Source organism: Etheostoma cragini, chromosome 12 (assembly GCF_013103735.1).
Source record: "Etheostoma cragini isolate CJK2018 chromosome 12, CSU_Ecrag_1.0, whole genome shotgun sequence".
NCBI classification, from domain to species: Eukaryota; Metazoa; Chordata; class Actinopteri; order Perciformes; family Percidae; genus Etheostoma; species Etheostoma cragini.
This window is the reverse complement of record NC_048418.1, coordinates 11,607,463-11,617,541: the sequence shown is the minus strand read 5'-3', so window position 1 is coordinate 11,617,541 and position 10,079 is coordinate 11,607,463. Positions and strand designations below refer to the sequence as shown.

Below are 10,079 nucleotides of genomic sequence, written 5' to 3'. Positions count from 1 at the left end.
TGTCAGTCAGTTGGTCCAGACTGAAATATCTCAACAACTGGGTAGACTTTTTTTTGACCCCCAGAGCATATTGATTCGGGGGATCTCCAGATATTCTTCAGACATCCATGAGGTTAATATTTTTTTTTGTGTGAAATGCCTCGACAACGGATGCATTGCTATGAAATCATTCCTCTGGTGATCCTCTGACCTCTCATTACTGGTGTTACTTCACATTGCAAGTTAAATGCAAGTTCTGAAACTTAGAAAGATGAGATTTAACATGATAAAAACGTTGCACCCAATTATTTCTTTCTTTAAACAGGAAATACACTACACAGGATCTCCTCCAAGAAATTTCCATTTTGTTCAAAGATATGTTGTCTCGTTCATGTATTTTCCATTAACAGTTTCATTCTGTGTCTGCCTACAAAGAATGGAAAATAACCACTTTTTCAGGTTTTATAAAACCAGAAAACATTTACTAAACATCAGTAAATTCTACTCATTAAGGATATACAAACTTTTATTTTAACATTAAGTGGATACACTAGCAATTAAGTATTGAACTTGGGTAATGTTGCAGGACTTGTAAGAGACAGGTTAAAAAAATTGTATTAAAATATTTTATTGCAGGAATGCAAGAGTTAACATTAATTTACATTTATTACATATGTTGGGGTTCATGCATTGCTGCAATGTTTATATATTTTATAGTGAGAAAATGAGTATAAAAAATGTAAATCATTGCCCCGGTTTTTGGGGCGGGCTTTCTGCCAAAGATTTAAAATGTTAAGTCTAACTCAAGACCCTGATGATATCACTATGACATCCTCAGGGTCATTTTCTGACTTGACAAAGGTCCTCCAGAGCCACAGCAGAAATTATACAGCTGTTTTAATATGAACCTAGATGTGTATATAACGATCAACTGACTTGTGTAAAATCGGTGGCGCTCTCCTTTAAATGAATGACAGACCCACACTGACATGAGCACATATTACCACAAGAGAAATAAAATGTTTATTTTGCTGTCTGTGTTTTATCCTCGCACAATAATAATAATAATAAACGTCAGCAGAGTCTTCTGGGTGGTAAACATCCCCAACACAACAAACACAACAAATAAAGTTCCCATTGGGTTCACCCAGTAACATTTTGGAATCAATGTAGTGATGAAAAAAATAAAAAATAATAACGATTCAAAATGAAATCAAATTCACAAAAAGGATAAAGTAACATGCGTAACAGATGAATGAGTTTCTCCGGTCCCCATGGTATCCGAAAACCTTTTCCAAGTAGAGAGAAGCTTTGACTGGATGAGAGTCTGGAGGCTAATGCACCGTCACAGTCAGGGGGTAGAGAGCTGCTCTATAGAGCCTTTAAGCTGTTTAGCAGCAGTTTACAAAATATCTGTTTTGGGTTATGATGGATACGATAAAAATGGAGCACAGCAGACACAGTTTACAGTAGGTACTGCGTTGAAGCTTTGGACTTCTGAACAAGCTCTCATTTCAACAATCACTTCGTATTTGGATTTACAACGAAAGACATACATGGAATGGAGAAAGTACCCCCAAAAATTATGACGTTTCAGAAAAGGCATAGTATTTAAAAAGGAGAAAAAAAAGAAGGAATATATCAATTCTATGACTTAGGACAGCACATCTTCCTTATGTATACTGTACTTTTTAATTCACACCAGCAAAACATTTTCAGAAAAATGTTTTCTTTTTGGTCCTGTATAAATGGATATTTCATGGATGGTCTGCACAGCAAAATGTACCTGTGCTCCAGCGTTCAGGTATGACGTGCTACTCTTCCAGCCCATTCCCCTGCATAGCGAACACTTTCATTCACAGTTTAATAGTATTAACTCATTATTAGTGTTGTGATGCTGCTGTATACGTTCCTTCATTCTGGGCAGATGGGACATGAAGATGACGCCTTCTGTTTTCCAGATGTTGTGTTTTTATCTAAACAACCCAAGCCTTAACCTTTTTGGTTCTGATACTCAGGCTGGACTGGTAATACATTTGAACAACATCATGATGTTGTAAAATTAAAAAATATATATATAGATTTTTATCTTTTTTTTTTGTTTTTTTGAAAAGGCTAGTGTTATGATTCTTTCATCTACAGACGGGGTGTTGCAACAAAGCTATATCCAAAATTGCTTTATGTTTAAGTTGTCAGTTATGTCCGACTGTGGCTTGAAGCTGAAAAGGCCTTGTCTAACACTTATAGTAGATTCATATATATACAAATAAAATAGGCATTGAAAACACCCAACCAGCTGGAAGGAGAGGATGTTCAGTCAATCTGTCAGGGGCTGTGCCTCATCTCCTGCTTGTGTACAGCAACCTTTAAGGACTCTGTAGCCTCGTTGGCTCCCGATAAAGAGACCCCGATGAGAAAAATCGATATCAGTGCAGATTTACATGATATAAAAATAATTAAAAAAGAAGGTAGGCTTAAGGGCAAGTGGTTATAAATGGCAGAGTGTGAGACTGGTTTTGGCAAAAAAAAGCGTTCTACTGTGCATGTGCGGCCGTCAAACAGAAGGTTGATGTCGCCGGGTTGTCTCGTAACCATGCAGCTTGAAGACACTGAGACCCCCACGTAACACGTGCATGATTGTGTGTGTGTGTGTGTGTGTGTGTGTGGGAGGTGTGTATGAGCGCAGGTGTCGCGTTCCCTCACACACACTCCTCCGCTGACATCAGGAGTGGGTTTATGTACTCGAATCCTTCAAATTCAGACTGGTCGATCTTCTTGACCACATCACTACAATGAGAAAAGGTTATTTTTACCAAGTGAAAAATTCATGTTATATTAATGTTAATATGAGGAAAAAGTAAGATAATAAATGGAGACTCACTCATCATCAGGTGTGAGCTGGATAGGCTCGTTGGTGAACTGGGCGTCGAAGTTGTCCAGTCCGAATTCCCCTGAGATGTTGGGCTTGAACGGAGGGACCACCTGCTTCTGCTCCAGCTGAAATAACAACACAGGAACCAGGTAAGAACAACTCGATCTGCCTTTACTGACATTAGAAACACATTTAATCACTAAATCTTTATTTAAACTGTAAAGTAATGTTGACAATTCATCAGCGAATATTTCGATAATCAATTCAATAATTTTGGTTAAACTTTCAAGCAAAAACGTCAAACATTTTCTGGTTCCAGTTTCTCAAAATAAGGTATTTGCTGCTTTTATCTTATCATAGTCAATGAAGATCCTTGGAATTTGAATGCAATATGACTGAATAATTTTAAAGACTATATGACCAATGAATTAATTGAGAAAACGTATGGCAGATTAATCAATGATGTAAGTGATCGTTAGTTGCAGCCCAAGAGTGATAGTCAAACTAATGTAGCCTGGATAGTCAGGGTCCTCCCTCATGAAAGGGTCGCTGCAGTTCTGAAGGGTAATGAGCTGTCCTTTACTGAAATGTGGTCTCCATTGCTGGACTGCTTTCCTGGGGGTCAATGCGCCTTGCAAACGCCGCATCTATCCAGAATAAACTCTCTCTTCTATCCTGCTATGTTTTAGTGTTTAGACTCAACCTCATTTCAATTTATATATCACTGTGTACTATTGTCAGATGTTAAATTTGATGTGGGTATTACAAGGCTACATTAAATCAATAATGTGTCTGTATGCAGGACAATAAGGAGAACATACAGAGAAGCCTTGATCAAGCCTTGAACCCAGCACCATGGATTACATTGGAGAGGTAACTCAGAGTGCCTCATCTTTCTCTAAACTTTAACACTACTGTCTGGAAGAATGCTCCCCTTGTAGGCCAATGGCTGCACTGCAGGGCAAACTTTCAGGTGTGTGTGTGTGTGAGAGAGAGATACTAGGGAGGGAGGGGTGTAAACTGACACTCTGACCGACTGCGGGTCCCTGCTCCAGACCAAACAGGGAAAAAGAGGTCATGGTGATTCCTGGCTCTGTCTGTGTGTGTCTGTGTGTGTGTCTGTGTTTCTGTGTGTGTGTGTGTGTGTGTGTGTGTGTGTGTGTGTGTGTGTGGTTGTGGGTGTGTGTGTGTGTGTGTGTGTGTGTGTGGGGGGGGGGGGGGGGGGGGGGGGGGGGGGGGTGAGTGAGAGAGAGACAGACTGTCTGGTCATCCACCAGTGCATGTCTGTGTTCAGGTAATATCCGTGTGTCTAAAATGAGATTAAAACCAGCCTGAACAACACCATATAACTTTTTCAATTCCATTTCCCTCAGTTTGAATTATACAAACATAATCATGATTATAAATTTGTTAAAAATGTTAATCCCCGCACACACTCTTCTTATCCCTAAAAAATAAACGACAGACGGCGAGCGGTTTGTTTCTTTTATTTGTGTATGTAGTTTATGTATTTTTAAATGAACTGGCTTTCTAGCTTATCAGAGTAAAATGCACCAAAATATTAAATTCAACTAGTGTGTGTCTTGAGTCAAAGAAGAAAAGTAATTTGTCATTTTTAGTAGTTTTGGTATTATCTTTTCAGCCTTTACTTGTCTGGAACTGGCAATAGATTTCCCTGTGTAAAAATTTCCGTTCATAAAACTTTTTTAACGTTTCGTCAATAAGTCAATGTAACTATTTTGATAATTGATATGTTTAGTCATTTATCAAGCACAGATCTCAAGTATTTTCTGGTGCCAGCTTCTCAGTGTTTGGATTTGTATCATAAAATAGTAAATTAAATATTGTGTTTTTGTTGTTAATACAGGCTCTCAGATGTTCCAACACTTCTTTTCCAACACCCTGCTCCACATTCATAATTCCACTTACATACTGTAGTTTTAAAGAAAAAACAATATATACAAATTACACATAGACACAAACACCAGTCACAGAGAGCTTTAAGGAAGTATTCAAACAAATGAAATTCTCAATGACCAAGACTACAAACCAGGTTTAGAGAAAGTAATAGCAACCTCTCCTAATAGGTTAGTAGTTCACAAAGAAGTTAGAATAAATTAATTCCTTTACAAAGGAACTGGAATTAGAATTCATGAATGTCTTCCCAATGACTACTTGTTTCACAATCTGATGGATTAAAAGGAAATGGACTCTGTAATCTGTAACCCAACATCCCGCAATTCTGTCTTTGAGCCTCTGTCAGTCAGTGATCCGTCTCCACTCATTTCCTTTCTATGTCTGGCTTCCCACCGCGGTCAGTCCGTCAGCCTATCTGCTGTTGTCAGTCCTATGCCCCATTTAGTTTGCAGTCCTCTAAATGTCTATCTGCCTGCTTTCCACAAGGACATGTTTCTCATGCCATAGCAAATAACCCTCAGCCTCCACAGTTTCTAGTCCTGCAGGGCAAGAGAAAGAGGGTGACAACATGTATTTAGATTTGACCTTCCATGTCTAGTAGCAGCTTTCGTTTTTTTCTTCTCAATGCAATCGATATATGGATTGATTTTGACCTATTTGGCAACCGTCGTTCACTTCCTTCTTTTGAAATTATGATCAAAACCGTGCTTAAGTCAACAAATAAGGCAACTCAAGATAAGTAGAAGAGAGAGAAACATGGAGAGAATAGTAAGTGAAAAAAGTGACTCACAAGGTCCCAGTCGACGTTTCTAAAGAATGGATGGCCCATGATGTCGGCAAAGCCTGTCTGAGGGTGGCAGCCTAGACGCTCCTTGGGATCCTGTGGGAGTGAGGGTGAATTAAAGGGTGAGAGACAGTATGAGATGACGTTGGAGGAGACGGTCAAAAAGTCAGATGACAGGCAGGAAAGGCAGAGTGGGGGGCAAAAAAAAATTGAATTTGCAAGAAAGGTGGAAAAGAAGAGTGGATTTTGGTGAAGAAAAAAGTAAAAAATATTTTTTTTAATTATGGATAGGTGAAAAGGTGCAAGAGCCACAATAAGACAGAAATAAGGGGTTGGAAAAAAGAAGAATGCAAGACAGTGAGAGATGGCAGTTGACTCCCACTAAGGCCTTAATGTCATTCTCAGGGGCCAGCAGGAGCCAACACTGTTGTCTGACCCCTTCTTACCTTGTTGAGGAATCCCTTGAGAACGCTGGCAGCTTTGACTGACAAAGAGCGGGGGATTCTGATCTGTTTTTCCAATATTACTGCAGTAGGTGAGAGGAAAAAGGGGGAGGGGGGTGAGACAGACGCTCCCTTGAGGCTAAAATGACAGAATATGGCGCTGACAATGCTGAAATTATGAGCTCAATCCTGTCAAGTAAACTCATGTTGAGCGTATACAGAAGCCTTTCAATAAAACGTCAATGGTTTTTGATACAACTGTCTTGAAAAATGACTTCAGTAACATTTTTAATTCACATAAATTCAGCACTCTTTTAGCAGTTACAAGAAAACACAAATACATTTTGAAGCAGTATTGACAATGAGATAACGACATGCATTCACACATTTCCCTGTAACAGATGGTATGTGCATGCTACTGGGACAAGTAGCCTTTGGAAAGATGTCAATGCAAAGGTGTTGCATGTGTTTGCTATTTTCCTCTAGTTATAAACTTTAGCTGTGTGTGTGTGTGTGTGTGTGTGTGTGTGTGTGTGCGCGCGTGTGTGTGCGCGTGTGTGTGCGTTACCTTGAAAGAGGTAGTCCTCTGTGTTCTGGTCTGGGTTGTCAGAACTCCCGACGATGTCAAAGGGTGACCGGCCCGCCATCATCTCAAACATCAGCACGCCCAGCGCCCACCAGTCCACACTAAACCCTGAAAACACATAAACATTGATGTTACAAATCATATTTATTACAAAAGAAGAAAACTAAAGAATGACATTCCATCTAATCTCCTTATAGATAAACAAAATAGTACCTTTATAGCAACGAGGGTACATGTTATAGCAAAATTCTGATCAAACTAATGTTCTCTTTTATTTGCACAAAGCATACCTTTATTTTAGAGTTACTATAGCAACCACTCCCACCATGAAAGCATCCGTCTATTTGCATGCTTTCATCCCTTGACAACAAATGTCATACTTTACTGCTTTTTACGTTTTATTAGAGCAAGCCATTAGGGCTTAACGACAGTATATTGAAATATACAGTGATATGTAAAAACTGTTACGTTAATTTTCAAGCTATAGACAGTGTATCCAAGACGGAAATCTGACTTGTTTTTGCTCTACATCATCTATTTTTAAGACCAAAATACTTCAAAAATGGCGCAAACGGATAGGGTTTGATAGCATTAGATCAAATTAAAATCCAGATTCACTCCATTTATCACATCTTGTTAGGATACCTAATAACTTAAGGCTAATATAACTAAAAGTCTACTGATCTTCTTTGAGCGGAGGCAGGAACAGACACAGTAGAATATTTAGTGGCAGGCTAATTAAATGTTCACAACCTGAAAATAAATTGAGCATCAGAATATATGAAATGTTTTTTTTAGTTTTTTTTAAACAGCAAGGACAGATACAAAGTTTGATAAGTGATTCTCTCAACATTGGAACTTGATGAAAAACAGAGGATTCTGACACGTCACAATCTATCAGTACCCATTCCTACTTGTAGTAAGGTTCCACAAATAATACATTTTTTGATCGTTTATTGTATATTCTCTGACTTTTCAAAGAATGTAAGGAAGCCTCTTGTATGGGCGCTTGTATTGCCCCTTTTATCATGTTGCTGCACTCTTCTCACAGTAATTGTATTTGGATGCCAGTAGCACATGTGGAATTAAATTAGGCCTAATTATGTTATTTATCAGATAAACTAAATGGTTTGTCTTCATATAAAAAGGAAACTTGGCTAGTTTACAATTTTTTATCAGGCATTGAAATGGATTATATGAGGTAGAGTGATTGCAGTGCGTCCAACAGTGCAGTATGTGCCTATAACGCAATTTTGATGCTGGTACGGTTTACTGTTCACCCTGAATGTTATGGTTTTCTATAGTCCTTTTTTACAGCAGGACATTTTAACACATCATTTCAGGAAAATTATGTTAACTTTTATGTTAATAATGTTACTAACATCATTAACAATGGCTTTGTTCTATTCTACTATTTTACTGATAACATGCAAAAACACAGGGATGATCCTTCAACAGGAGATCTTATTGCTAGGATACCTCTTTTGGTAACCAGGGAGACCTTTTTCTCATTTCTATTATAATTATAGATATTATTACATGCAGCACTCAGTTATGATGTAGACTACACCTAACCTTTGTTCTCAATGGCTGTTAACACTTTTCTGATTAATACATGTTACTCTTCCTTACCAACATAGTGGTTGCCTATTTTGAAGGTGTTATTTTATTGCTTTTTTGTTTATTGGCCCATTTTTAGCTTTTTTTTTTATGTTTATGCTCTAGTACCAAATATCGATGTAAGTTTGATCTTATTATGCAAATGTCTTGTTTTTTTATACAGTGGGGAGAACAAGTATTTGATACATTGCCAATTTTGCAGGTTTTCCTACTTACAAAGCATTTAAAAGGTCTGTAAGTTTTATCATAGCAACACTTCAACTGTGAGAGACGGAATCTAAAACAAAAATCCAGTAATTCACATTGTATAATTTTTTAAATAATTAATTTGTATTTTATTGCATGACATTCATACCATACACCTACCAACCAGTAAGAGTTCCGGCTCTCACAGACCTGTTAGTTTTTCTTTAAGAAGCCCTCCTGTTCTCCACTCATTACCTGTATTAACTGCACCTGTTTGAACTTGTTACCTTTGTAAAAGACACCTGTCCAAAAAACTCAATCAAACAGACTCCAACCTTTCCACAATAGCCAAGACCAGAGAGCTGTGTAAAGACATCAGGGATAAAATTGTAGACCTGCACAAGGCTGGGATGGGCTACAGGACAATAAGCATACAGCTTGGTGAGAAGGCAACAACTGTTGTAATTAGTAAAAAATTGAAGAAGTTCAAGATGATGGTCAATCTCCCTCGGTCTGGGCCACCAGGCAACATCTCACCTCGTGGGGCATCAATGATCATGAGGAAGATGAGGGATCAGGCCAGAACTAAACGGCAGGACCTGGTCAATGACCTAAAGAAAGCTGTGACCGCAGTCTCAAAGAAAACCATTTGTAACACACTACGCCGTCATGGCTTAAAATCCTAGAGCGCAGGTAAGGTCCCCCTGCTCAATTCAGCGCGTGTCCAGGCCCATCGGAAGTTTACCAATGACCATCTAGATGATCCAGAGGAGGAATGGGAGAAGGTCATGTGGTCTGATGAGACAAAATAGAGCTTTTTGGTCTAAACGCCAATCACTGTGTTTGGAAGGAAGAAGAAGAAGGATGAGTACAACCCCAAGAACACCAGCCAAAAGTCGAAGCATGGAGGTGGAAACATAATGCTTTTCCTCAAAGGGGACAGGACGACTGCACCGTATTAAAGGGAGGATGGATAGGGCCATGTATTGCGAGGTCTTGGCCAACAACCTCCTTCCCTCAGTAAGAGCATTGAAGATGGGTTGTTGCTGGGTCTTCCAGCATGACAACGACGCAAAACACACAGTCAGGGAAACTAAAGAGGGGCTCCGTAAGAAGCATCTCAAGGTCCTGGAGTGGCCTAGCCAGTCTCCAGACCTGAACCCAACAGAAAATCTTTGGAGGGAGCTAAAAGACCGCATTGCCCAGTGACAGCCCCGAAACCTGAAGGATCTGGAGACGGTCTGTATGGAGGAGTGGGCCAAAATCCCTGCTGCAGTGTTTTTTGGTGTATTAAACACTTATGTCATGCAATACAATAATTTTTTTTAAATTAAAAGTCATATCATGCCTGCGGCCCTTTGCTGAATGTCAATCCCCCTCTCTCTCCCCTTTCATATCCTCAACTGTCCTATCAAATAAAGGCCTAAAATGCCCCAAAAAAATAATCTTAAAAAACACAAAAGTCACATCATGTAATTTTTCTGGATTTTTGTTTTAGATTCCATCTCTCACAGTTGAAGTGTACCTATGATAACAATTAAAGACCTCTACATGCTTTGTAAGTAGGAAAACTGAAATTTGATACACTGCTGAAGTGTATCAAATACTTCTCTCCACTGTACAGTGGGTACGGAAAGTATTCAGACCCCTTTAAATTTTTCACTCTTTGTTTCATTGCAGCCATTTTCCAAA

At 38.9% G+C, this 10,079-nt stretch overlaps 1 protein-coding gene across 1 annotated transcript in view; it reads right to left on the bottom strand.

The window, feature by feature from the left end:
- Positions 1 to 1,375: 1,375 nt before the first annotated feature.
- prkci (protein kinase C, iota) overlaps positions 1,376 to 10,079 on the bottom strand; it is a 30,934-nt gene continuing 22,230 nt past the window's right edge. The window contains exons 14-18 of the mRNA XM_034886710.1: positions 6,564 to 6,689; positions 5,999 to 6,078; positions 5,559 to 5,648; positions 2,861 to 2,976; positions 1,376 to 2,766 (exon numbers count right to left, since the gene is read on the bottom strand). Coding sequence (XP_034742601.1) covers positions 2,679 to 2,766; positions 2,861 to 2,976; positions 5,559 to 5,648; positions 5,999 to 6,078; positions 6,564 to 6,689 — 500 coding nt within the window. The 3' untranslated portion in view covers positions 1,376 to 2,678. The remainder of the gene's footprint in view (positions 2,767 to 2,860; positions 2,977 to 5,558; positions 5,649 to 5,998; positions 6,079 to 6,563; positions 6,690 to 10,079) is intronic.